At 38.4% G+C, this 27,970-nt stretch overlaps 1 protein-coding gene across 7 annotated transcripts; it reads left to right on the top strand.

The window, feature by feature from the left end:
• Nucleotides 1-414: 414 nt before the first annotated feature.
• Nucleotides 415-27,594, top strand: zgc:66433 (uncharacterized protein LOC321250 homolog). Of its 7 annotated transcripts, none has more exons than XM_047802083.1 (14): nucleotides 5,286-5,304; nucleotides 5,892-5,977; nucleotides 10,690-10,772; nucleotides 14,286-14,463; nucleotides 16,832-16,964; nucleotides 18,133-18,291; nucleotides 19,817-19,882; nucleotides 22,509-22,664; nucleotides 22,925-23,036; nucleotides 23,131-23,510; nucleotides 23,627-24,959; nucleotides 25,079-25,209; nucleotides 26,367-26,454; nucleotides 26,920-27,594. In XM_047802083.1, the coding sequence occupies exons 2-14, from the start codon at nucleotides 5,943-5,945 to the stop codon at nucleotides 27,081-27,083; spliced, it is 3,018 nt and encodes a 1,005-aa protein (XP_047658039.1). In that variant the 5' UTR covers nucleotides 5,286-5,304; nucleotides 5,892-5,942; the 3' UTR covers nucleotides 27,084-27,594. The 7 variants fall into 7 exon arrangements, with proteins under 7 accessions (XP_027010435.2, XP_027010436.2, XP_047658039.1 ...); XM_027154629.2 differs by lacking the exon at nucleotides 5,286-5,304 and adding an exon at nucleotides 7,985-8,041 and having other exon boundaries at nucleotides 5,640-5,977; nucleotides 10,693-10,772; XM_027154628.2 differs by lacking the exon at nucleotides 5,286-5,304 and adding an exon at nucleotides 7,985-8,041 and having other exon boundaries at nucleotides 5,640-5,977.
• Nucleotides 27,595-27,970: the final 376 nt, after the last annotated feature.

The following is a 27,970-nucleotide window of genomic DNA, read 5'->3' as shown; positions in this document are numbered from 1 at the left end:
GCTGAAAAAAAAAAAACACTGCCCACAAAAAAGAAAAAAACTATGTTGATTTGTATGCATGTATTTGTTAAGCACAAACCATTAGTGTTAATGTTCTTAAGGTTCCAAAAATAGCCAAAGTATTACTGTACACACTTAAATATTCAAATACTTAGCAAAAATGCCCAAACTGCCCCTTTAGAGGCAAGTTGTACACAGTGTGGGCATTTTTGCTGGGTATTTAAATATTTAAATGTGTACAGTAATAATGTGTTCTACCATTGTGTGTGTTCCACCATTGTAACCACTAGACTACAGTAGAACTGATAATAAATAGACTAGCCAAGTTAGAATCGTGTTGTATTTGGTTTCAGACGACAGGGGGCGCTGTTGGTCCTCGATTTCATTCCTAGAGCACAGTTAAGTGAGTCAGTGCTGTCTAATTAGAGCAAATCAGTCGTGTTTTAGGTTTTGATGGATAGCAGCTCGACTCTGCCGCTTTGTTGATCTTGTAAGTAATGTATTTCTGTGCATTCTTTGACCTCTTTTAACGTTTTTTGCTGCTTTTTTTTGTTTCACTCGGAGGATGTGTACAAGTCTAACACTGAAGGGGTTTGGAAGTGTTTAGAAGCGTCTTTTATTTTCCTGTGTGAAAGATTCATTTGCATATGGAGTCGCTTTTAACTGCTCTCTGACCAACAGGACGCGAGTCGAATAATCGACTCAACAGCTGTTCAATAGAGTCGGTTCACTACACTGACCAGTTTAGTGTAGACACACTTTTAATAAACACATAGAACATTATAATGTATGTAGTTTCAAGTGTCTCAGATATACACAACATGTCCAATAACACAGATTAACATCGTTTCTGAGTATTTGGACTTTTTAAGTCTCTGATCAAAAACCGCACAAAATAAACAAACATCTGGAACTCGGTTTATGTAATGTGTGTGTGTGTGTGTACAGTATATATATATGTGTGTATGTATGTATTTTTTTAGCTTTATGTAGTGTGTGTGTGTGTGTGTGTGTAATAAATAATATTGCCTTTCAGGGTTTTTTCCCTTTTTTCAACACAAGATCATATGAAATGCAATTAAAAGCGTCCTTGAAGTGTCACAGAATCGATTCTGATGCCATTCGAATCGATTAATCAACTAATTGTCAACTTTTTCACATTTTAGTCCTTTTTAACCTGTTTATACTTTGGTTCGGGTGTGGTTATTTATGTTCCTCTCTTTAATTATTATAACTTCTGGGTCCTATGATATTTCACATATGTCTTATGATACCTATTATAATAATTTAAGGTATAATTTCTCAGTCTTGGGGCATTTTTGGGTTTCAAGATTTTTCTCAACACAGTTCTCAAAGTGTTCTCAATGTGTTGGAAGCAGGAGAACTGGGCAAGTGTAAAAACGTCAGTGTCTCTGACATGGGCCAAATGGTGAAGGCTAGATGACTAAGGACAAGGTCATGACTGGCCAGGGTTCTCCGATGAGCATGGAGAGGGAAGGGGAACCCGTCTGGTCCTATACAACAGAAGAGCTACTATCACAGCAGTTGTTGAGAAACGTAATGCTGGCTATGATTGAAAGGTGCACATTATGCATCACAGCTTGCTGTGTATCTGAATACTGATCTCTGTTCATTACCAAAAGCATTTACATTTACAGCATTTGGCAGACGCCCTTATCCAGAGCGACGTACATAAGTGCTTAAGTCTCTATCTTTGGATACATTAATGCTGGTTCACTAGGTTACATACTTAAGATACCATGAGTTTAAAGCATTGTTCAAAGTTACAATGAAAAGTTTCAAAGTTTAGTTTTGTTTTGTTTTTTTGTTGTTGTTTTTTTTGTTTGTTTTTTTATAAATGCAAAAAATAGGGAAGTGCTAGTTGAAGTGTTTCATGAATGAGTAGGTCTTCAACCACCGTTTGAAAATAGCCAGTGACTCAGCTGTCCGGACCCCTAGGAGAAGTTCATTCCACCACCTCGGTGGCAGAACAGAGAAGAGTCTTGTAGTATACTTGCCTCGTACCCTGAGAGATGGTGGGACCAGTCGAGCAGTGCTGGTAGATCTGAGAGTACGAGATGCAGTGCGAGGAGTGAACCGGGCTTTGTGGTAAGAGGGAGCTGGTCCCACACATGGGTACATGAGCATCAGAATTGTACCACAGAGCAATGGAAGTAAGTGGCTTGGTTTGAGGTATCACGTTTGCTTTGTGATGCACAATAGAGGATTTCATCTATTTCACCTACAGCCCCAGAGAAGCAGCCTCATAGTATGATGCTCCCACCGGCATGTTTCTACACAGGTTGTGATGGTGTTTGGGTGATGTTCTGCTTCGGTCTCCTCGTAATACATGGGGAAATAATCTTCATAAATGGTTTCATCCAGGTTCAGTATTGAACTTGCGTGAATGAGCACATCCATATAAGGAAATGTCTATAAGTAGTCACGGAGCTTTTAGTGCACGTGGAACCGCATAATATTTCTTCATCTGATGAGTTTGCATCATGTGATGCACTATGGGAACAAGGCAAACTGGTGGAGGTAGTGTGATGCACTGGATAATGTTCTCCTGGAAAACCTTGGGTCCTGACTTTCATGTGGATGCTACATTGACATGTACCACCTACCTAAACATTGCAGACCAAGAACATCCATCCAAATGGCAGTGTCCTCTTTTAGCATGACAATTAACTGCTGCCACACTGCAGACAATGTTCAGGAGAGTTCATGACTTTGACTTGGCCTCCAAGTTCCCCTGATCCAAATCTGATCAAGCTGTCTGATCTGTGAGATGGGCTGGACAAACAAATCTGTTTAATGGAGGTTTCACCTCACAACCTACAGGACTTAAAGGATCTTTTACTAACGTCTCGGCACCAGAGAACAGTCCAGGACATGATGGGTCAGAGATGTTTTAATGGCAGAAGAGGGGCTACACATGTAGGCAGGTGGTTTTAATATTACAGCTGATCGGTCTGTAGATTTTGGTAAAATGTAATATATTTAGCAGAATTCTACAGATATATATAAAGAAATGCATATATGTATGTACAGTGGTTATCTTTCTCTTTCTCTCAACATTGCAGGCAGGAACGCCTTCCAGAGTAAAATTATTTCCAAGTATCATCTTACGACAGGTTTTATTTTAAGAATATTAAAGCAAATATGTGCCTTTATTTCAATAAATTATATATTATAAAATAAATTAGTTTTATCAGGCAATGTTATTAAAATTACACTGAGATTAAAGTTACAGACTATTAATTGTGTTTTTATTTATTTTATAATTATTTAGTTTGACCAATTAGGCTTGCACCTCAGATAAATAATTACCATAACAACCTAGTTGATACAGACTTGTTGATATTAATCTTTACCACCGACACGCAGATTAAAAAAGGAAAAACATAACAGTCTGGATATAAATTACAGACCCTTGGAGGAAATGGACCCTAATTTGTGAGTAATGGCTTTAGTAAATGATGATATTTTTAATTACAAGTCCATTAATATGTTGTAGTTTTCCTTCTTTTCTTAAAAATTATACTGGTTTTAGACTCACTGGACTGGAAAGGAGTGTTTGTGTTGTATTCCCTACAGTGATTGAAACCCTAATCAATAAAAAGTTGCATACTGTGAGCTACAATTTAATAACTTCCTGTGTGGTATTCTGGAGCTGTCCTGTTTATTTGGTTCTGTCCAATAGTTTAAAGCTTATTAAATACACATAATCTTGTGTTCAATCTAGAAAGCCTGTTGTTGCTTAACCTCACTTTTATTTGACCACTTGTCCTTTAATAACCCTTTGTGAGCCTTGTGAGCGAGTGATGCGTTGTAAAAACCGAAGACACAATTATCGTAGTGTTGTCGTCCCGTTAAAGTAAGGGAGAGTAGTTCAGGAAAGTGCCACACACAGACTCTTAAAGGTTCGGCCAAATAGGGGGAGGTAAAGTTAAATACTCACACGCAGAGCAAAGGGGGCTGGGATGATTGATCAAGCTGTGCAAACCCAGCAGGGTTTCTTTTTTATTCTGAAGAAGGACTTAACCCAGATATACACACTGCAGTTGGCAGTTGGGGTCGTTTAACTGAGCCGTGTTCTTAGCCTGTATGAGAAGAGACACAAAACATACTGCACTGATTTACAATTCTTACCACAGTTTGGGAAATGTGATGAGTCGTTTCACCTACTCATTGAACAGTTGTGGACTTTCCCTCGTCTTTCCTGTTCTTTTCCTTTCTTTTTCTTTTTTTTTGTCGGTTATTTACAGTTCGACATGAACAGCCTTAATTAGAGCACAGGCTCGAGCACGGCCTTGGAAGATGTGTTCCAGATGTGAGCTGGAATGCTGAGAGGTTTGTGAAGAAAAAGAAACGGCACTCCGCAGGGGTGTACTGGGGAAACTCGAGTCACTGAAACCCGTCGAAAAGGATAGGGGGATTTGACAGAACTAAACGGAGAGGGGCCTCACGCTGAGTCCAGTGGGACACCTTCACCCCAAGGTTTCATATGGAAATACCATTGTATGCTCTTTGTGTAGAAATTCATGGTAACACTAATATCATTTGCTATAAAATGTCTGAATAGATCTGAATTCTTCTGAGACACCAAAACTATTTATGATGTTCCCACGTGTGATGTTCGGCCTGCTTATTATTTCATGTGAATGATGTAACTTAACAGTAAAGACAGACTGCTCAGAGCCTCGGAGGGTGTCTCGGGTTGTTGCATTTCTTGGACACGTTCCCGGTGAAACGCACTTCTGAATAACAGCACATATGATTTTTTTTTTTTTTTTGGAGGTGGGGGGAAACCTTTCAGGAAATACCAGCCTTTTTTTCTGAACTGCAAATCTGACCGACATTCCACCCAGCTGAAAAAGGTAGTTGTATGATATGTACTTAAGATGCACTGCAATACAGGTACTCAATCCCTGTTGGCCAGATGTCTCAGGGAAGAAAGCGGAGAAGCGGCAGCCATCCCGGATCACTTTCTTATGTTCTACGTTCTCTCTTAATGTAATTGCTTAGCCGTAGGAAAGATACAAGGAGAATTTTGTCGTAAAGACTTGCCCGAGGAGGCCGAAAGAGATCTGTGCTGTTGTTTGAGGAGTAGAGACATGTATTTTGTGGTTTTGTGCCATACATATTATTTTTCCTAGTAAACGAGGACATTTGGACAACTGCCTAGAAGATCTGGTCACTTTAGTAGCAGTTGGTGCCAGAAATCCCTCACAGTCTGGAAAAAGGAGCAGGACTTCTAAACAGACATCGAAAACAAAGATGTAAAACTCGAATCATCAGGTATGCCCAGTTAGTGTCAGAAAAAAAAAAATTCAAAAAAGAATTTAAAAGAAAAAGACATTGATGTTGGAATTTTTACATTGTTTTCACACATGGGAAATGAAACGAATAGGTGGTGTGATGCACTAGGGACCCACGTGCTGATCGGGTTCTCACGGGATTGGCGGGATTGAATGATTTTATAGCCAGGACACTGATGTATCTCCCCCACCTAATTAACACAGAGCTGCCCCGCAGACTCGGCTTTAAACTGCTCGGTTAAAACAATAGCAGCAGGCTGTGGGGATTAGGTGACGGCGCTAGGGGTGGAGAGAAGAGGAAGAGAGAGAGAGAGAGAGAGAGAGAGAGAGAGAGAGAGAGGGCATGCTCGCTGTCTGGCAGGCAGCTTACTGGTGCACACTTCTACTTAGCCCTACAAGGATATTGCGTTCTTTGTGAAGAGAGATTCCTCTCAAAGTGATCTCTTAGATTATCTCCTAGATTATACATGTAAATAGGATTAATAATCCAGCAAGGCAGATTTAAGGACTAATAGCCATTTTATTTCCACAAAATTAAAAAGGATTGTTTGCTCTTCTTTTACAAAGGATGCAATAAGGATAACTCCTGAGTCTTGTGGTTTGGCATACTTCGACACCATGGCAACATTTTACAGCTGCCTGCGAGGAAAGAAGTAAGTCGCTCACATTAAAGGGACTTAAAGCAAAGAGTGTGTTTATTTTATAAAATTTTTGTTTTTAATTTTTTTTTTAAACCCTGTCTGGTTTAGTGTTAATCCAGGAAGTTTAGATCATCTTGACTGAACATGCTTTCATCGGCTCTCAGACGTAGTTGTAATTAAATACTGGGACCTTTTTGTAAAAAAAAAAAAAGTGTCTAGTTGTTAACAAGTGGGACTCTGAGTAAGGGAGAATAAAGAAGCCGATTCGAAGATGAGCCCCCCATACATGGATTTGTGTATGAAGAGAGCACCGCTGTGTGCTGTAACAGAGCCGTGGATTAATTAGTTCAATAAGGGACTCTTTCAGACTTTATCTAATGGTCTTGTGGTGCAACCAAAACAACAAAAACAACACTGTTCTTCAGTCATGCTCAGTAGCTAGACCGCTCTGAGAGAAAGTCTTGTTTATCAGACTCAAAGCATGTTACTGCTTATCATTTGTTTCTGCAACTCGGTTGTTTTTGAAAGAACAGGCGACAAAAAGTTTGACCTTCTGTTACAAATCCCTTTAAGTGTTCCTCGACCGAGGTGTGAAGACTCGGGTCTCTGCTTCTCACCTTGCTGCCTTTTATGGTCCTCACTTTCAAAGTTCACTTTGACTGTCGCACATCATGCCCAGTTTGGCACAGAGCCGTAGAAAACATCTTCTGGAACAGCGTGAAGGTTCTCAGCTTTAACATCTGCACTCTATCAGTGCTGAGATTGTTGATGTTTATTCAGCGCGAGTGTGAACCCAGTGGCACAAAAAGCAGCAGACCTTTTTTTTTTCTGCCAAACTACAAATCAATATAACCTTTTAAAAGACACCATCCAAGAAACAAACAAATCTAGTTTATTAAAACCGCATTTGAGTTTCAAAGTGGTTTTTGTTTTCTGTGGTCAAATGGTTTCAAATCAAACACTTGGTTTTGCAACACTTTTAAAAAACAGAGACTTCAATTTTCAAAACCAATAACTCAACTCATGCCCCAGTTGAACTGTTCATCCCACAAGATATTCTTTTTTTATTTAAAAAAAATCCTCTTCTTTCTTGATGTGGTATTCCAGTTGAGGTTGGATTTTATTCTAAATCCAACATCGGTGGCCAACAATTTACTGACAACCACACACACACACACAGACACACACAACTGGTACAGAGTTGCAGGTTTCTATGCAGTCTGACTGCTCAATAACACCATCTGATTTGGCCGCACATGATTTGCCCATGATGCAAGACATGTAGTTTAGAAATGGCAAAACACTACATGAAGCCACCTAAATTATAGAGTAACGGCAGTAACTTCAGGCCTGGAGGTCACTTCTCAGCAAAAATGACATGGTTTGGCTTGGATAACCAAAAGCTCACATGAGTTCCTGATGTTTAACTGGAGAGTTGAACAGAAATGTTAATGCAGCAAACTGTAAACGAAAGCTAGATACATTAGATAGATCACGTACTTATTTATACTTCTAATTAAAGAGAATTTCTAAACAATGAGTCATGTTCTCTAGAACATGTCTGTGTAATGATGCATGAATTGATGATAATAATAATCGGGGTGGACATATCATAAATTCTTTAGCTAGCAAGTAGTTAGCTGGTTAACATAGACACATGACATTAACATGACATTAACATAGACACAAGTGAGTATAGAATTTCCAGCATAGGGAACAACACGACAAAGCCGAGTCATTATGTAAAATGTCTTGTCCCAGGCTAGTGATTTTTTTTTTACGACCTGTAATAAAAAATTTATAATGATAATAGTTCTGGACAAAGAATGCAGATCTTCAGTATAACAAAGTATTTTATAATATTTTCTAGTTTTCTCTGTTTGTCATCTTAACAACAATACTAAAATCTTCTTGTTCACTAACACGATTAACAACTGTATGATCTTCTTATCTTCCCTTCCTTAATACCCTTTCCAATATTTTTCTTTCTTTCTTTCCTTTCCTTTCTGACTCCATGAGATAAGAGATGAAACGGCGGACATCATCACCCATCTCTAGCACTGGAGGCTCTCCAAGGTCAGTGCACTAGCTGCTGCAGAGAAACAAACTGTTACGTGATTCTGAGGGACAACATCTTTTGTTCAGTTATGGGAACGCACACGCGGATACTCGGAAAATGTCATAAGCTAAAAAAAAAATGCTGAGGGACTTCTGCTAATGCAGGATGGAGTCATGCTCTTACGGACGTTCGCTTAATGTTTTGATAAGGAGCACTATCTGCTGTTATGAGGAAACAAAGCCATCGGTGTGAAAACTAGCGATCTTTATCCTAGCCATAAGTATCCCATTCCAGCACTAACATTCCAGATTGCGCTAAGGATTCTTGCTCATGGTGACTCGGACCTTTTTAGGGATGAACGTTTTTTTGATTTATTTATTTGGACTTGAATAAGAATTGCTGCTGAAATCGTAAAGACTATTAACAACGTTCACAAGATTGATTATAAGATCTGGACTTCAGCCTGTTTGATAATGTTTATTCTTCAGATTTAGGATTGGGGCAGTTTTTTATCCTGTCATATCATTATTTTGGCTACAAGCAGATGTGAGATGAAGGACACCCAACAGTGCTTGAGGAAAAGCTATATGTAGTTCATTGGCCTTTGTTTTTTTGTTCACATAACACCAATGCCCATCTGTGAAGCAGACCTTTCAGGCATTTCCTCTCGAATGGTGAGGGGAAAAAAAGGGATGCTATCTTCGGGGTATAATTTGTTCTTTTGTTCTGGGTTCAGTTTTGTTTATCCCAAACTTTTGATTCTGAAATGCTCAAAAATCAGAGAACTACATCGGATCTTTGACCAGCACAAAAGGGCAACCATTAGTCGCTTCTTATCTGATGACAGAGTAAATAGTCTAAAGAGGCCAGACTGGATTTTTTTCACTCATTCAGCATGCCTCGTTTTGCGAATTGCATCTGTGTCATGGATAACTCTGCAACAAGAAAAATACAGCCTTGATGTGTTTGGCAGCATATCGGAAAATGTCGTGTGAGACTTAACGAATGGCTTCTAAGCTAAACATTCTCTTAAACTTACTTCAGTGAAGCGGAAAGTAGTAACCCGATGACCATAATAATCAACCGAAAAAACAAAGGCTTAAGTATGTTAAAACGTTTCTTGCAAATGTTCTGGTTCAACTTAGTAATAAACATGTCAGATCTGATAACGGAGTTTGCTTAAGGGGTGAAACTTGCTTCTGTTGCTGACTCAGCCTGGTATATTTACTAGATAAACACTTCAGATGTGCCAGAGCTATAGCAGATCTATCACCAGCCAGCAGGCAAGCTTTTGTTGGTTTAAAGCCATGACTTTTTGTTTTCTGTTGCTCTTTCCTTAAAATTATTCCGTCTCTGGCTAGCAGCACGCTGACCACCTTACCGAGTATCGATACTGGAGCCGATATTGGTCAGAAACACTTAATCGAAGGCACCATCACACTCGTGGACAACACTGAGTATATTGGATCAGTACCTGGTATCTGATAGTGTTAAAGGCACTGATTGGGATCACAGTGAATTTTGGAAAATGGGAAGAGATTCTCTCAGTTTCTTACTCTTGAGCCATAAGCCAGGAACCAAGAGCCATAAATAAGTAGTGTAAAAGAAAATACAGCAACTCTAACCAAAATAATAGGAGTGTTGGGTTAGTGTGATGGCATGTCATCCTGTACAGGATGTGGGTGGATGGAAGCAACCATTGGATTTCCTGTTAGGAGATGATTGAGAAGGAGGGAGGAGTGAAGATGATATTTGCTGAGATCATTTCCGTAACTGACGATGGACATATGAATAGACGTGACATGGCATGCAGACTCTTTAGGTAACATTCATGGGTTTACAACTAGATTTTAGCCCAGTAATCGTAAGGAAACCTGGAAAATAATGCGACAGAGTGTGGAATAAATAAGTATTCGTTATTATTCTAGGGATAGGACGGAAGTGATACCATTTCTCCCGTCGGTCAGGAAATCATCTGTGCGAATGCATCCCTGCTATAAGAAGCCATGTGTAGACATGTCAAGCAGTGCTGCAAATTGTCTTCACATCCTGTCTGGCTTTTCCTGTCACCGGCTACGCTGACAGCTTCCTCGTGTAGGACTGCACTGGAGGATCTCCGTCGTGAGCTTAATTAGGATCAGCCCCTGAACCTCCCTCCAGTCTTCCTCATTAGGTTTAGGATATACATGATGTTCTCAACTGATCAGGAATAGGCAACACAAGGCTGCTGAACATGTGGTACTGTTTGGTGAGGTTGGGTTTTGCAGTCTGTAATCTGTAAGAGGCAGCATCTGCTTATCAGGGCCATGAGTTTGTGCCAAGGTCTGGGTGGTGTTAAAACTCTACTATCAGTTTAGTCACACTGTTGTAATGGGCAGTTAGAGCATGACATAAGGATAGGCTTAAAGTGTCTCTCTTTGTGAGAGACTATTTTCTTGTTTCCTTCTATTTATCTGTGTAGATTGACGGATTTGTGTTCCCTATTTGAGACTTTTTGCATTCACTTTGAGGCAATAAAAACAAAGTACACAAAGGTGTTTCCAAATATGTAGATTTAAACCTCTGGTTTCTTCTAAGCCACGTTTCTTTGCTCTTGAAATACTTAATAAACAGCGTTTATAGAGAGAGTTTAATAAACGATGACGTATTTTACTTTGCTTTTCAGCAGTGATTGTGACATCATGGCGTCAGGATCTGCAGACGCCCCCGCGGCCCCTGAGTCATCAGATGCACCAGAGGAGTGTCCAGGTAATTTCCTTCAACGTGTAACTTCATCCAGAACTGCTTAAACTGATAACTGGAAAAACCTTACGCCCTTCATTTACTCACTAATAACCTACTCTGAAAACACTTAGCACATGAATCATTCATAAGCTGAGGATTACGTCGAGCTGGCTTTTAGAGAATACGCACAGGGTCCTTGTACTCACTGGCAGGAAGTCAAGTAGCTTAGAGACAAAGGCAGAGTGTTGTTTTTTTATTTTTTCATCTCCCACAAGAATAAGCTTTACTCTTGACCCTTTCCTCCAGGGTAGTGTGGGAACACGGAAGTCCCAGACTACTAGCGTCAGATACATCAGAGTTTGTGTGCAGGCATGGTTTAGGAATTTCTAACAGAATGGCCAACTCTGTAGAGGCAAGCAATCACAGGTCTAAAGCAGCGGAATAAATTTCAGGTCACGATTAAGAGTCAGTGTCTGGGAGGTTTGGCAGCCGTCCATGCAAGTAATGCTTTGTGTATGGAGTCGGCAAATCATTAATCAGGGACTTTCAGAAGCCTCTGAGAAGTTGCAGGATTGTCCATGTGTTCTTATACATATACACATGACACCCTAATGTAATCTACTTTATGAAAAATAAACAAGAAGAAAGACTTATAATGAAGCTGTAGTTTACTATTTGTAGACCTTATTCGTGTTTTTACTTACTTGCTAGACTTTCTTACATTGTTATCTACAATAGGCTGTTGTCAGGGATCACAAGTTTCATTCCCAGCCATGTCACATCCTGTGGCTAGGAGCCAAGTGAACACAACTGGCCGTGATGTCTGGGTGGGAGGGAGGTTATACTCTCACTGTCTCTTGCCTAGCCAATCACCATGTCTGGGAGCTCATGTACGCATGTTCCTTCCTTTGACACTGCATGAGCAGCCACTCATAATGATGCCTTCACCTTCCCCAGTTGGTAGAATGATCAAGGGGAGATAGATGGTGGGGAGGATTTGGCAGGTGAATAAATTGGGTGTAAATTTGGAGGAAAACAAATCTGGCAGAAGATTATTACACTACATGCTATCACACATTCCTGAGCGCATACACACTTGCTCAACTCCTTCCTCGTATGCATCTATGCTCACAAAGTCTGTCCCTATAAGGCCATTTATAGTGTTTATTCTAGAATAAGTAGATGATTGATCATTGAGCGTGGAAGATAGAGCACTCATTCTTTGTCTGTTGTTTACTGCTGTTAGACAGGCCACAGCTGGATACTGCAGACTTTGCCAACATGACTGCATCATGTGATGAGAGATAGAGTAAACAAGAATCAGAATAAAAAGGGAACTCTATTAGAAAAACTCTATTTACTGCAAATTCCTTAAGTTACTATGTGCTGTGCGTGATTACTACAGACGATAATTTCAACATGTTTGGAAAAGAACAGAAAAACCTGTTGACTCATACTGTAGGTCTTATAAAGGAAGCCTAAGGGGAGTTGCTGAACTTGTTTTTTAATAAACGTTTATGTAAAGCACAGTTTTTCTTAATGCCTCAGTCAAATATGTTTGTAAATTAGTTTCATAATTTGTATAATTTCTTATCTTCTGAAATAGTTAGTTATGACAACGTAACCGAAGACCTCTTGTGTGGTTTAATGCCTACACTGACTGGTAGCATGAAAAGGCTGTCTGATAAGCTTCAGTAAAGAGAAAATTCATCAGAATGATTGTTTGTATTATTCGGACATGTGCCAAAGTTCACTGAAGCATTCCTCTGAGATTAGTGAAGTCAGTTTAACTCACAGTGCTGAGAATATGGGAAAGTCCTGACATTTTATTCATTCGTCTTCAGTGAACAGTTTACCCTGATCAGGGTTTCCGTGGTTACAGAGCTTATACCAGGAACATCGGGAGTGTTGCGGGAATACACCATGAGTGGGATGCCAGTCTGCAAAGTGCATTGCGCGCACACACACACACACACACACACACACACACACTTGCACATTCTCGCACACGCGCACGCACACATACACACACACACACACACACTTGCACATTCTCTGACACTCGCACACACACACACACACACACACACACACACACACACACACACACACACACACACTTGCACATCCTCTCACACGCACGCGCATGCACAAATACACACAAATAGTTGCACACTCATTCACACCTAGTGGGAATTTAACATAACCAGTCCAACTACCCACATATTATTGGGAGGTGGGGGAGAATTGAAGAACCCGCAGGAAACCCACATCAAAGCAACGGACTAAACAATTCACCAACATGCGAACAACCATATGACAGTATTCATAATCAAAATTAAGTGTTACAATTGGTCTATTATTAAATCTATATCTAATGCTCCATGATGCATGTACTGTGTTTTATGCAATTGCGCTGGAGCAGATTAATGCAGAGGATTGTTAATGAAATTCCTGTACGTTTCAAGTCCAGTTCCTTATACTCTTAATTATCATTAACATAACTAATGAAATACCTTTGATTCGTAAAGAGTGATACCACCTGCTCCAGTTTCTAAACCCCAACTAAACCTTTGTGTGACTTTGTGTATCTATGCATCACGTACAGGAGAGACCCACCCACTATTAAATGTCCCCATGTGTCCTATGATTGTCTACGTTTTATTTTAAAACACTTTCAGAAAGTTTTGACATTTAAGGACTGTAACCTTTGTGATGAATAACACATTGTTTTGGTATAAGGGTAAAAATCACTGGTTAAGTAACTCATTTACTTCAGAATGTAAACGTGAGAAAGTATACCAAGCAAAGCTCAAGGAAGACGATCGGAAAATGTTCGTACTTAACGCTGAGCGATAACCTGTAGAAACGTAATATGTCGCCTGGTAACAGTGTTTTAGCTTTGAGCTCCAGTGGCTTTCTATGTCTTCATATCACAGTATGCAAAGAAGTCCATTTTATCACAAGAAATGTTCCATCAGTTACGAAAATATCCACTGGGTTTTAATAAAGAGGTGAAAAGACATGGTTAACTGCTAACCATTATAATCAGCACTGTTATTACCGCTATTTTTTGCTAATATTAGCCTAATGCTGCTAATACATCTGCATAAACCTTTGCTTTGTAATCATCATGGAGGGAATAAATCGCTGGTTAATTTCACTGGTTAATGTAATTTATTAATAAAAACCAAAATCCAAATACAGTCTACAGTATTGTGTTAAAAAAAAACTTCTTACTTTCTTTTGTAGCTACGGTATTTGATCCTCTTACAAACAGCATGTGAGGAAAAAGGGCTGGTTTCCTTGATTTTCCTTGATTTGGCTTTCTCTGCGTTCTTTCAGACCATGACAAATGGATTATGGAATCCAATAACATTTCAGAATATTGACATTGAGCGATTGACCCAATAGGTTTCCGATATTCAAAAATGCGTACCTTTCAGCATTTTATAAAAAAATACCAGGACATTGATGGAATGTGCGTTCCTGTAAAATCATCATCCAGATGTTGTAAATAATGCTTTTTTTTTCCAGGTGGAAAAAAGAAATCCAAGTTTCAGACGTTTAAGAACTTTTTTGCAAAGAAGAAGAAGAAAGAGGCTACAGGTCTAGTGGCAGAGAGCGAAGTCCAGTTGAAATCCAGTCAGTCCATTGAAGATGTTAACATCCCTGAGCCGACTTCCATCCAAACCGACAAAGACAGTGACTGCAGGTAGAATGAACAGAAAGTTTTAAATAAATTGGTTTAGACAGACAATAGAAATGTATGCTATTTGTCTCCATTTTGATTATTCCCAGTTGTGCTGTTGTTCCCTGGACCTTCCCTCATGAAAGTCATTAATCCTGAGTGTAGTAGCTAACACATTCTGGGTGATTTCTTTAATAAAATTTTGTAATGTCTGTGGGGACAACATGGAAAGTCGGACTATCCGAAAGCAAGCTGTAGCATTTGGGATTCCTATATCTGTGGTTTACACAATAAAATATTTAGCTTTAAGTTAGCTAGCTTGCTAGTGACTTTGGCTTCAAATAACTAGCATGATGTCATTTGGTATGCTATCATACCTGTTTAAAAGTTATGATTACATCATAATTTAATGTAATATATGAAATAATTAACAGTAAACCTGACTACTGGTTTTAATTACATTATACACATCAATTATATTTTTCTTGCTAGAGACCTCTGCTACTAGGTTACCTCATTTAAGACCGCTAAAGCGAGCTAGATTGTAAACAACATGGGCTATAAAACACACTGTTTAATGTAATCAGTCACACTTTTGTAGTTTGGTTTTAATTCCCTGGACTACAATAACTATTTAATAGCATGTAATGTATATTCTGAAGTGAAATAGGTACTTGTGGTGAGGTAACATGAGCAAACAGTGAACTATATACTTTAAAGTTTACAGCTTGCTAGCTGAGCTATTGTTACAAAATAAGTGGCTCTTTATTTTCTTTGTGTAATGCTATTTTCACTCCGTTACAAACAGATTAGCATGATTAAAATCACAAAATTTGTTATCTGTAAATTTGATTGCTGTATTTGGCAGGATTTTGAGGCACCATGCAGTGTGTTGTGTTTTAATTTGCACATTTGGCTAAAAACAGCTGGAGCTTAGGCCTCCTGTAGTGCGTTGTCTTTATATATTGCATAAGTAGTGTGGTATTGACTTTGCGCTCTCTCTCTCTCTCTCTCTCTCTCTCTCTCTCTCTCTCTCTCTCTCTCTCTCTCTCTCTCTCTCTCTCTCTCTCTCTCGTGTTATTGCTTGCCTCAGCAACACAAAAAGTTATTAAAACTATTTATTCTGCACACACCAAAACATCAATTACATATCAAGTGGATATCAGAGCACAGATTAGCGAGAGCTTTATACATTTCCTCCTAACTGGAATTGGATTTAGATGCGCTGCTGTTTTCAAAATGCCTCCAGTTTTATTTCTGTACCGAGTTCAGACATGTTGCAGGAAATTAGCCAAGATTTCCCTTGGCATGATCAGCAATGTAATAAACACAGAGGCAAAGTGCAGATATCCAAAGAATCCAGCAGGAGGAATTGGGGAGAACGTACATCACATCGCACACACTAAATACGAGTTAGGCCAAAGAGGCATGGATTATACATACATAATAACTCATGCTCATAATCCAACGAAAACAAGTTTAAACTTTCAGACATTTACGATACAAGGGATCTGTACTGCAACAACTGATTTAGTATTTGATTATGCAACTTAAATGGACATTACAAAAAAAAATAAAAAATTCAAAACTTTTCTGTGCAGTAAAAAGAACAGATTCTCATTAAACAGCTGAATTGTGCTGTTATGGTGTTTTTAAGCTATAATTCAAGTGATAGAGTTGTATTAATGCACTCATCCTAACTTATTTACCTACATTTGTATAGATGAAGCTAATAATATAATTATTAGATCAGGCTTAATAATATCAGAAGCTAATAAGTAGTGCAAGAAATGTTTTTTTAATGACGCAAAATTTGGATAGGGCAAGATTTCTATCAGTGTCGAATAAACAGTGTTACCCTGTGTGTGTGTGGGGGGGGGGGGTGTAATTAATAAAAAAAATCTTTATATTTTCGGCAGCTCGCTGTGGTGCAAGATAAAGAAAATCCTTCAGGAGATGTTGTTATTGCTAAATAATTATATTCTGGTTGATGCCAGGTCCATGGTGGATTATTTTCCTATAACAACATGTCACACATTTCTTAATTCTTACACAATACATGTTTTGCAGAACAATTTCAGGACTTATTCAGTGTGTTATTTGTGGATTAGGCTCTTTGTGTCTCTTATATAGAAAGTTCCAGGGATGAGAATTTGTCGATTGTTTCACCAAAGTAGTTGTTATCAAAATCAATGGGATTTGAATCAGCGGGATTTTTTCTGTGCATGTATTTGAAAGGAAATCGATAGAATTTTTAGGTTGAATAAAATTAATCTGAGATGTGTTTATTTATTCTGCTTTAATTGGTATAGGTTTATGTCCAAATGCTGAAACAGTACTTTTATTAAAAAACAAATTCCCTTTCATGCATCTCCCTTTTTTCCCCCCATAGTTCCAATATCAACGTAGAAAGCAAGGCCTTGTCAAAGGACAGTGTCTTCACCTCTGATCCACCCTCTCCTGAGACAAATGAAGCCCTTCAGTCCTCACAAGACAGCATTCATGGCAAAGTCAAATCCCTACAGGTATTACAAAAACTTTCTATTTACTACTTTTGGCATTGTATATTAATCTTTCTCTTTCTTCAGCGATTTTTGTTTTGAAGCGTATGTACAGTAGAACTCGAAGGCTCAGCTGTGTATCTCTTCTATCATCTTGTTCACTTTAATTAACAATCGACTTGGTACATCATAGTCTTCTTATAAAATATATAAAGTCTGAACGTAAGCATCTGGACACAGCAGGCGACGTTCAACACAAAGTTTCATTCATTCACGCGCCTTTCAATGCACTTTGCTACACAATGCTTCAATGCCACAGTTAAGACTAAAATCTTTACATCCAATTTTATTCCTTTTCATTTTTAGTGCCAGGTTCAGTTCCAAACAAAATGTTATCATGTGACAGATTTTCCAGGCCTCCACACACACACATTGTTACCTGGATCCATGACATGGACAATGGATTTATTTATTTATTTATTTATTTATCTATCTATCTATCAGTCATGAGAGAAGAATTTTTCTACTTGTGTACACTAATACCTCAGTCTCCACCATGTCTGCTGACTTTGGGAGAAATGTAACTTTATTATTCGTATTGTGGTTTGGTTCTGCCTGAAATTTATACCACACTGACATACACTATCATCATTGAGCCATAAATGTTGACAGGGTGCTGTGATGGTATTCAGCTAAGATATTCAGCTGTATAGCAATGTCTGGTGTTAATTATATAACATAATGTGTTATAAGTTATAAGCATAACAAACTTCCACGTTATTCCGGTATTATACCATGTGTTGTTGCATTTTATAGAAATTATTATTATTATTATTATTATTATTATTATTATTATTATTATTATTATTATTATTAACAATACACCAAGTATACAATAATTTACAAAGCATTTGTAAGCTTTAAGTAAGGTGAGGTATATTTTACATTTATATTTAATTATATATAATTATAAGGCCTTTATATATGTAAAATTATATATTTATTATTAATGTTTTCTTACACTAGAGTATATACGATACATATATTACATAAAGTATCACATACTTTATCTGTAATGCATTAAGTGTAATGGATTTTCTTAAGGAATTATAACAAGGTTCTTAATGCATTATGAACACACATGATCAAAACACATGCTTTTTTTTTTTTTACATTAATGTTCGCTATGCAGATGCAGCTGAAACAGGCGATCAGACTTGGCTCTCCTCCAGCGGTGATCTCCATGAAGAAGAGTGAGGACGGAGGGGTGGTTTCAGAGGACGATGGTCTGCCCTGCAGTCCCCCGGAGTACTCCACAGTCCACACCGTGCTCCCAACTTCCTCTCAGAGGGTATGACTCGGTGCTTCCTGTTTCCTGCTTGACTTACGAAGCGATTATGCAACCATAGGGTCTTTAAAAACAAAAAGTGGTGTCCAAAATAAAGTCAGGAACCAACGGGAATGTGTTGGACAACATGCACAAACACAAGGCTGAGAAAACTTCAGGCTTCAGGCTCCATCGACATCGTAGCATGAGAATTTTGTAAAAGTATGTGTAAAGAAAATTTGTAGTATTTCTCAGTCTCTCACCAGAGTTCTGTGATTTACAACCTTAATCAGACATCAGTGAGCAGTCATGAGTCAGTTAGAAGGATAGCATCAGACATTACTGGGCATGACTGTGGAGACTGGAAGCTCCCTGCCGAGTTGTCTAAACGGATTAATCCTGCTGCTTGTCCTCAGTCGGATTTAATTAACACTGTCTGTATCTGTCTCGTCTCTCCATTCCGAGCCTCCGTGCTCAGGACACTTTGTCTCAGTCCATCACTAAAACAAGAAACAGGAGACAACTCTATATCCGTCCAGAGCAGCACAGCATTGCTTACTGCTGCATGTATACTAGTCTTTAGAGTCAAGGTTTCAAGTCAAGTAAAGTCTAGAAGCTTTTATTGTCATTTCAACCATATACTGAATAGCTGATGCAGTACATAGAGAAATGAGACAACGTTTCTCCAGGACCATAGTTCTATATAGAACAAAGACAGAGCTGCATAGAACAACACTGAGCTAAGGGCTTAAAAAAAGTTAGTCCTAGCCACATGAAGTGCATCTGTGGTGGTGCTGGTGGTGCTGTAGACATGGATGTATATTGGAAGAGTGTGTATTTGGTGCTGATCAGTTCTTCCTCTTCCCACTGCAGAGAGATTTTGCTTTTTCTCCTAATTATGCTCATGTACACAAATATAATCAGACAGAGGAACAGCTTAATGACATGATGAAGGATGTACAATCATAAAATCTCCAAAATAAATCATATTATCCCTGAGAATAGATTTGTCACTATAGAGGCAGTAACATTGAGAGCTGGTTGGTTTTGTTTTGAACAACAAACAAGAAATACATAAAATATTGGATGAAAATTTCTGGGTCAAATAAAAATTAGCCATTTTTTTGTGCTTTTTTTTTTTTTTTTTTTTTTTTTTTTTTTTTTTTTTTTTTTTTTAAAAACACCACCATGAGTACTAATATGTAGACTGTATGTAAATATGTAGAATTCTTCAGATTCAAAATCAGATTATTTTGTACATGTAAACACGATATATTATTAAAGAATTGGAGTGAATTGCATAGTTGGGATCTAAACACCAGCTCAAAGTTTATGTAATAAACTTGACACAAATATTGTATTTTGAAAAGTATAGACAATTCTAGACATGAAAATCGGTTTGCTCCAAAATTGATCTGATTGGAGTGAACGACAGCCAACTTATTGGACAACTCTCATCATCCACTCATTAAATCTGTATTTAGGCTAAAACTACTGTGATGGGAAAAACCGTATGAGTAGTTATAATCTCTCGTGTTTCTCTGTCCAGTCGTCAGGTGTGGTCCAGAGGAGTGGCTCACTTAGTCTGGAGGGATCAGACAGCGATGACGACCAGGTAACACACTCCTTACACTCTCTTTTCAAATGTACCTATTCAGAATAGGAATATCTTGGATTATTGTACAAGAACAAGAAGATTCAGTGGCCATCTGGTATTTTGAGTCATTTTAGGGAGTCATTTGAGTCATTTAATAAATGAATGAACTGGGATTCATTGCCTTAACTTTCTGTGTGCAAAGTCTCATTAAGTACCAGTTTTCAGCATGGCTTATACTGAATTTAAAATTTTCTTTTTGGTGCAAGATCTAGCTACTGTACAAAACCATATATGGATGTAGTGTACATACACAGACGTATAAGGCTATTTAGTCAGCTCAACTGCCTTGTGTACACACCACGCACATGCACACACACACACACACACACACATCTTATTGACTCTTAGAAGAAGAATCCAGGGTTTAAATCCTGCTGTTATGTGGTTAATGACTGCAGCTCTATGTGGGAAATAACAAGGCAGTGACAATGTGCTGGAGACGTACAGGAGGACAAAGTCAGGCATCTTAAATGGATCAGATAAAGAAGTTTGAAGCAGCTGGACATGGTTTCTGTATCTAGGGTTTGTGTGCGTGTTGTGTTCCTTTGATTTTGGAATCGCATTAAATAGTATTTTATAGCTGTTCTCCAAGCTGAGGATTTTTAATATATAGATGAATCAAAATATATAGAATAATACAATGGCAATGTTTTACAGGTTGCATTTTTGTCTAATTAACTTTACAAGAGAGGAAAAGAGAAGCTGGTGAGGGAACGATATTGTATAGTTGTCATATAACCATGTTTTATACTATATTTCGTAAGTGACAAAAGGAAACTAACAATTAAAACTGTGAAATTGGCAAATTGCTGTAGTATAAAATGAAAACGTTTTGTCAAATAATTATCCAAGGGAAATAATCCACTTCGGGGTGATAACAAACGTACATTATTGTATATATGACACAAAGCCTAACCTCATTTATATCTGACTCATCTAAGAAAATGCCTCAAAGTATTTTAATCACTTTCACATTTCTTCAAATCTATTTTAGTGACCTGGTGTGTCCTCAGTTTTCACTACCACAGTTAAGCAGGCTATGAATTCTTGATCTGACTGTAATGACGGGTCTTTCTGTGCCTCGGGTCATTTCTGTAGGATTCATCATCTGTTGCTTCACTTCAGAGGTTCTCATCAAAGTTGTGGTGCGGTCTGAACTCGCATTCTGGTGGCTCGTATTGGCAGTAATTCTGTCTGCGAGAAAAGGGTTATTACAGTATACAGAGGCTGCCAGGCTGAACCCCCGGGCCACGGCACAAACACACTTATAGCCTGCAGCCACATGACACTCATGATCTCCATATACACAAAGAAGAAAGAGAGCACACTGATTTTATTTTCTTCCCCTTGGGACTTCCAAAGTTAGAACTTCTTCTTAAAACGAATCTGAAAAACTGTGTGTGTTTTTGCTTTTTAAAGATCTGCACGGTTGTTCGATCTTAATCTAAACACTCCATGGGAAATTTTCTCTTCAGTTCTTCAATTAATGGTTTGTTTGAAATTGTTTAATGGTCAGATATTCACTATTTGTATATTTTCTTGTACCACTCGCTTCTTATTTCTCTTTTCCTTTTCTGGTTGTAAATATGTAACACAATAAGCTCTCATGTTTCGTCGTTCGTATGTTTCCAAAAACATCTGCAGCAACAACACAGCAGTAGGAGATCAGCATGAAATTTTAATAGCGCCGTCTGCTTTACCGGTACAAGAGCTTCTAAACTTGGAGATCTTTTCTTTACGTTTAATATGTTGCGGTGTTAAATAAATCGATGCTGATAAACTCTGTGCATATCTGAAATTTCCGGGAAAGGAATTGCAGTTATTTAGTGATCTGAAGGGAATACATAACTCTTGTTCAGGATCTTTCACATTCTTTTACAAAGTAAAAGAAAAAATGAAAACATTGTCTATTAAAACGCTATCTGTGTGTTTGCTGATAAACACTTGCTTATATGTAGCCTTGATAAGGAACCCACCACTGCGCAAGCAATATATTATAAAAGTTGTATGTTTATAGGGTCAAGTGAAAAACCATCTATTAAAAAAAATGCATATCAGCTTTCTTGCAATTGGTGATGTCAGAGAACAAAAATGCTGCCCCTCACCCCGACTGTTGATCCAACTGGAAAGAATTTTTCGTGTTTTTTTTTTTTTCCTTTTGTTTTCAAAAAAGGAAATTACTTTAGAAACCCGTCTGAGTCGTCTAAGCTGAGAGGAAAAAGACTAGTTGGGTTTGGGGTTTCTGACTATCTGTAGTACATTTAGATCCTTTAAAAAATAAATAAAGGATAGATATTCTTACGAGAACAAGGCCATAAAGCATGTTGCTAATCTGTTTCTCCGCTGCTTAAGTGCAGGAAGGAAATTTGTGAATATTTTCCCAACAGTAGGGCAAATGGAAGGGCAGTTATTGAAGGAGGAAGGATATGCTCAGTGTGTCTAATATTCAAACACGATCTTAAAGTTTCTGGGTAAAAAGAGAAACTTCCCCTTCTTCCTCTTTCTTCATTAAAACCGTGTTAGGCTACATTGCTGGTTATCCATAAAAGTGACAGACATGCAAGTTTTTTATCTCTTTATGTAGATGTCTGGGGCTTCATCGAGACCAGGTACCCCACAAACATCTATTCCTGTGGACTTCAGTGAGCCAGCCAGCTCCCTCTCCTGCCTGGACTGTTCTGCTGCCCACCATCGCATTGCTGTCAAATCCAGAGCCTGTGCTAAAAGGAAGCCTGCTAGTGTAAGAAATTCTTAACACTCGTTCACTTTCTGGGTCATACTGAGAACTTGTTTATATAGATTTAGACCCTTCTCAGTTTGTAGAGTTGCTGGAAAGCATTTTTGGACTGTTTTCAAACCTACCACAGAGATTTGTATTTACATATTAGAAATTAGCCAAGTAGTTTGAATGAATTAGGTGTACAGACGTTGATATTTAGGCATCATGTGACAGGTTTTACCGGGACACTTTAAACAAGCGAGCACTTTGATTGCATTTAGAGGGAGATGTTACAACCCAAGAAAAGAGACCTGAGAGAAAGAGTACTGCTTAGAGACACAGAGGATAAACTGAGAGCTGCAAGAACAAGCACAGGAGAGGAGGAGAATCAAGGTACTTGAATCACATTTATTTCTTTACTTAAAAAAAACTCACTTTAATTCTGTTAACACTATAATATTTTATATCCACAAATATTTGTACGTAGATGAAGAGGAGATCAATGAAGTCCAGCACGACTTTCCATTAAGCACATCTGTACTAGCCGAGGATGAGGAGGATCTTCTCAAAGATCTGCCAGCATCTTCTCAAAGATCATCTACAACAACTTCCGGCTCTGTTGAGGCTTTTGACGATGACGAATGTGTTCCTGACAAAGATCAGGTCACCAGCTCTGGGATCTTAGAATCCTCCTGGGAGAACCCGGTAACACTGGAGCTCCAGACTGATGACTTTCTGCTGGATGGGGGATGTGAGGTTGTCACTAAAGAGCAGGGTTCGCTGCTGGAGGAAGTGCTGAGTTCCCTGAGGGGCCCGCTTGTGTCAGGCCTGGTGCTGGAGTCCGTGGCTACAACTGAACAGATGGAGGTTGGAATTTAATATTTGAGGGGAATAACCTCTTTGTGTAGTTTTAAAAATAAATGCTTTGTATTAAACCTGGTAAAATGCCAACCATGTTTAAATCTTGTCCTGTTGTACCGCAGGTTAAAGACACAGCAGGGAAAGATGTGCTAGTTAACCTGGATGCGGACAGTGCGACAGAACACCCTGACTCCACAGATCCGTTGTCAGTCCTGGATGACCAGTTACCTGTTGAAAACACTCTTTCTGAATCAGTCACACTTCTACAAGAGGCAGAGTATGTTGTACAGGAAGAAGAGGTGCCAGAGGAGCAAGAGTTTGCTGAGGAAGTCCACTCTGAAGAGGATCAGCGATTGCATGAGGGCAGAATTGAGAAAGAAGAATATGAGGTTGAGGAAGACCAGGACAACGGGAAGGACTTGAAGGAGGAAGTACCTGAAGATCAGGAGATAACACCTTGTGCTGTGGAGGAAGCTGTCATGGAGCAGGAAGATGGGGACACAGAAATGGAGGAAAATATGGATGAGGAAGAGAAGCAGGAGAATGAGGAAGATGCCACAAAGGAAGCTGATCAAGAGGAAGAGATACTGATTGAAGACAACAAAAGCGAGAAAGATGTTGAGGAACTAAATAAAGAAGAAAAAGATGATGATGATGATGATGATGATGAGATCAAGGATCAGTCTTATCCATTGGGGGATGAAGAACAAGAGCTCAAATTAGACACAAGCATTGAAATCGAAAGCTTCCATGAGACTGACGAAGGAAGTATCTTGGCATTAACAGAGGTTGTGAACCAGCCTGAGGATCTTATAGCACAGAAGTGTATTGAGCAACCTCCTTTTGTGGTCATGACTTCTCTTGAGCTCAGTTTTCCTAAGAAACCCTCACCCCAGCCTAAGGAAACAGAGCATGTTCTCGAAATTTTGCAGCATGACATTCTGGAACAATGTGAAGATCAGTCCACAGAAAGTCTGCAGATCGCTAATGAACATTTTGAGGAGGTCCATCAAGGGGATGTGCTGTCTGGGAGTCACCAGTCAAGCACCTCTGAAAGTACGGTTGCTAAAGAGTCGATTCAAGAGCTCTCATACTCTGAGGCAGATGATGAACCTATATTCAATAAGCCCTTGAGCAGAGATCAGTCTTCTGTTTCCATGACAGCTGAGCAATCTGCCAGCCAAGATGAGACTCCGAGTCTGCCATCATCCCCTCTCCAGAGAGAGATATCCCAAGCTGATAAGGACACAACCCCAGAGAACCCCTTTGGAGTCAGACTGAGAAAGACACCGGTTCTGCACCGCTATGGTTCAGAAGGAGAAACTCCAACTCCCAACACAGAGCATGTGGAGACACCAAAGTCACCATTCTTAGAGCAACTTTCCAGGAAACCCATTTTGTCCAAGAAGCCCGATCAGGTGGCTGATGGTGTTGGCAAACCCAAAAGAAGCTCAGGTACCAACATTTAATTCAGTTCTAAAATATATCTGCACTCAATAATCATATAATAAATAACCATGCCTTGTGAGTGCATACTGTAGCATTTATTATGTGTTGTGTTGTGATATTTACAGATCCGCCTGGTAAAGCATCAGTAGAAAGCTCAGAGTCTCCAATCTGGATCTCTTTGGCCAGACAGAAGCAGAAGGTCTTCAAAGAGAACTCACTGGACGAATCGCTGGGTGAGACCAAGGTCTTGACCCAGGTGAGCATTCTTAAATCCAAAGTTGGGATATGTGAAGAAAGAATTTCCTCTGTGCTTTAATGTATATGTGACAAAATACAGGCTTTTATTTTGAAGTGCTCACCCTCAAGTGATCAAAGCACATGTAGTAGAATAGTGTAGAAGTAAATGCCTTTGTCTCACTACACCAGCAAGCAGAGTTCAATCCTGTGCTACTGGGTGGATTTATTCAGAGTTTTAAAAATGGAAATGGTTGGAAGTACAAAAACAACTTGTAATACTGTATAACATTTCATTCACATTATGTACGGTCTTGAATGTAGAAAGTAGAGGGCTGCATTGGGATTGGGCTCCCGCGGGACCCAATGCAAATCTCACAGGAGCGGGCGGTTTCACCTTTGCCCCGGGCGGTAGTGGCCAGTCAGAAAATTTAGCGGGAGATCCGCGGGACCCGGTGGGGTTTGGCGTGTAGCCTAATAATAAGAATGGAGTCAACACATGACGTTGAGAAGAAGATTAGTATTAGCATTTGTACTAATTTATCTTATTTAAATGCAATCATGTTTAATTCTGTTATTCTGGACAATCACTAAGATAGCAAACATTAAGTGAAATCAGGGACATTCTGTGATTTAGAATAATGACGACAGTCCAGCAAAAATAGGATTGCTTAGTGTCTTTGTTCTAAATACACAACACGTCTCTCTGTGACCGGAGCATAAGGAGATGTTAATAGATGGTACTCTTGTGCTGACAAGGTATGTTTTAGTTTTGACCTGTCTGGAACGGAGAGCTTTTAATCCTTCAGATGTACAAAAGGTATAGAGACGTGTATTTGGACGGCACTGCTTGTCTAACCCTGGCCTTAAAACTGCAAGAATGAATGATCTGTATCTCTCATTGTGCTTGTTCTTCTTAATGCAGCAGTCACAGGTCCAGTGGGCATGTTGTAACCATGGAAATATGCAGTGCTCTTAAATCTTTTAATATCTTAAATCTTTAATAAATAAAAAAAAAAACAAGAAGACCAGATAACATTTGTGTATTTATTTTTTCTGCTTGTGTGATAAAATTGTTTATAGATGTTATTTAACGTATAAATACTTGATGTTAAAAAATGCTTGACTTTTGATAAAGATTTGTTTATTTCAATAATTTTTTAATTTTTTTTTTTTTAGGAGGAATCGGACACAAAGGGTTTGTTGGATGATCTACCAGGTCCGGTTACCAAGGATCAGCTAAAACCTGCCACTTCTCCAGTTAAAGGTATTCATATTGTTTCTTCCACTACTGTATAAACCTTATCCATATAGACTTTTTAAATTTGAATTTGTGGTTATTCTGTTTGGAACTAAAAGCGCCGAACAATAGCTGCTAAAGCCTTTAATTTGGTTATGGGACAGCTTAGAGGACAACCTGGGAAAATGTCTGACATGTTAAACTAATGTGAATTTGATCCATGATGTCCTCTAGTGGACAGTAGCTGTAGGTTCGGTCTGTCGTTAGCATGCTCATGCAAACATGCCTCGGTTTTATGTGATACAGGTTTTATTACTCATGTTCAATGATTCATAATTCTGTACCTCACATGTACATGTATATTTTAATCAAGAGTACATTTTATTTGGTTCACATTTGATCTAATGTTTTTGTTTCACTGGAATAGATTATAAACTGTCGTACGTAACATACTGTACTGTGTGTATATATTAATATTGTTTTTGTTATCAGTGTCATGTTCTTTAGAGATATCCAAACCGGTGCTGGTGGAAAAGGAGAAAAGGAGCATCAGCCACACAGTTCCAGCTCCTCTAACCCAAGATGAGCCTCCATGGCTGGCCCTGGCCAAGAAGAAAGCCAAAGCCTGGAGTGAAATGCCACAGATTGTGCAGTAAAGACCAAGAAAGTAAACACCAGGCTCAAAGCTTCCTTCCAGGACATTTTGCACACACAGAAATGAACTTATCCAGAATCTGAAATGTCTCTAGGTTTCTTATCTTTCTTTTTTTTTGCACACAAATACACACATCTACCCAGACTTCTAAACGATTTAAGTAATATTAATTTGTGTCCCCATTCTAACATCCTCGGGCACTAATGGTTAAAAAGAGACCAGTTTTAATTGTTAATGCAGTTAAAGTGGACTTTAATTAAAACTTCTTCTTTTCCGAAGAATTCGTTTCCATGCTCATTTTAATCAGTAATACATCATGTATAAATATCTTTACTTTTGCGCCCACGATTTGATCCATTTCTATTCGTAGTAAAGTAATTCTAAAGTAATTTTCGTATTTATTTATCTCATGTAATGTTTTATGCAGTGTTGTTCTATTTTTGTATTACCTTTACAGTTGTGTGTCTTGTACATAAAAAATGTAAAGAATACAAAATCTCCAGTTTGGTTGATTTTATTCCTTTTAAAAACTTTATTTTTACATGAGCTTGGGTTTGGTTATATGTTATGAGTGTGTTGTATGTGTAAGTTATTGATTTTACACAAAGGAAGAAAAAAAGGAGATTTTTTATTATATTATTTATTTTATAATTAATAAATGAGCCAATAATTTTTAATCTGAAATGCCCCTATACTATAATTTCTCTGTAAATGGACATTGAAATAATAATAATAATAATAATAATAATAATAATACAAAGTCCAACATTTATGTATAATTTAAAATATTTTTTTTTATATATCAACTCATTGTTGAATTCTTGAATCTGATTGGTCAGAAAGTGTTGATTATTTTTACACCACTATATTTTGGTCAGTAGACAAATC

This window comes from Tachysurus fulvidraco, chromosome 17 (assembly GCF_022655615.1).
Source record: "Tachysurus fulvidraco isolate hzauxx_2018 chromosome 17, HZAU_PFXX_2.0, whole genome shotgun sequence".
In the NCBI taxonomy this organism is placed as follows: Eukaryota; Metazoa; Chordata; class Actinopteri; order Siluriformes; family Bagridae; genus Tachysurus; species Tachysurus fulvidraco.
This window is presented reverse-complemented; position numbering and strand designations above follow the sequence as displayed.

What these genes read in the sequence shown, in the direction of transcription:
- zgc:66433 (XM_027154628.2), top strand. Translation starts at nt 7,992, where the DNA reads ATGAAACGGCGGACATCATCACCCATCTCTAGCACTGGAGGCTCTCCA. An exon ending in GCAAAGTCAAATCCCTACAG is followed by an intron (nt 16,965 to 18,132) that starts GTATTACAAAAA and finishes TTCGCTATGCAG; the next exon opens with ATGCAGCTGAAACAGGCGAT. An exon ending in AGACCAAGGTCTTGACCCAG is followed by an intron (nt 25,210 to 26,366) that starts GTGAGCATTCTT and finishes TTTTTTTTTTAG; the next exon opens with GAGGAATCGGACACAAAGGG.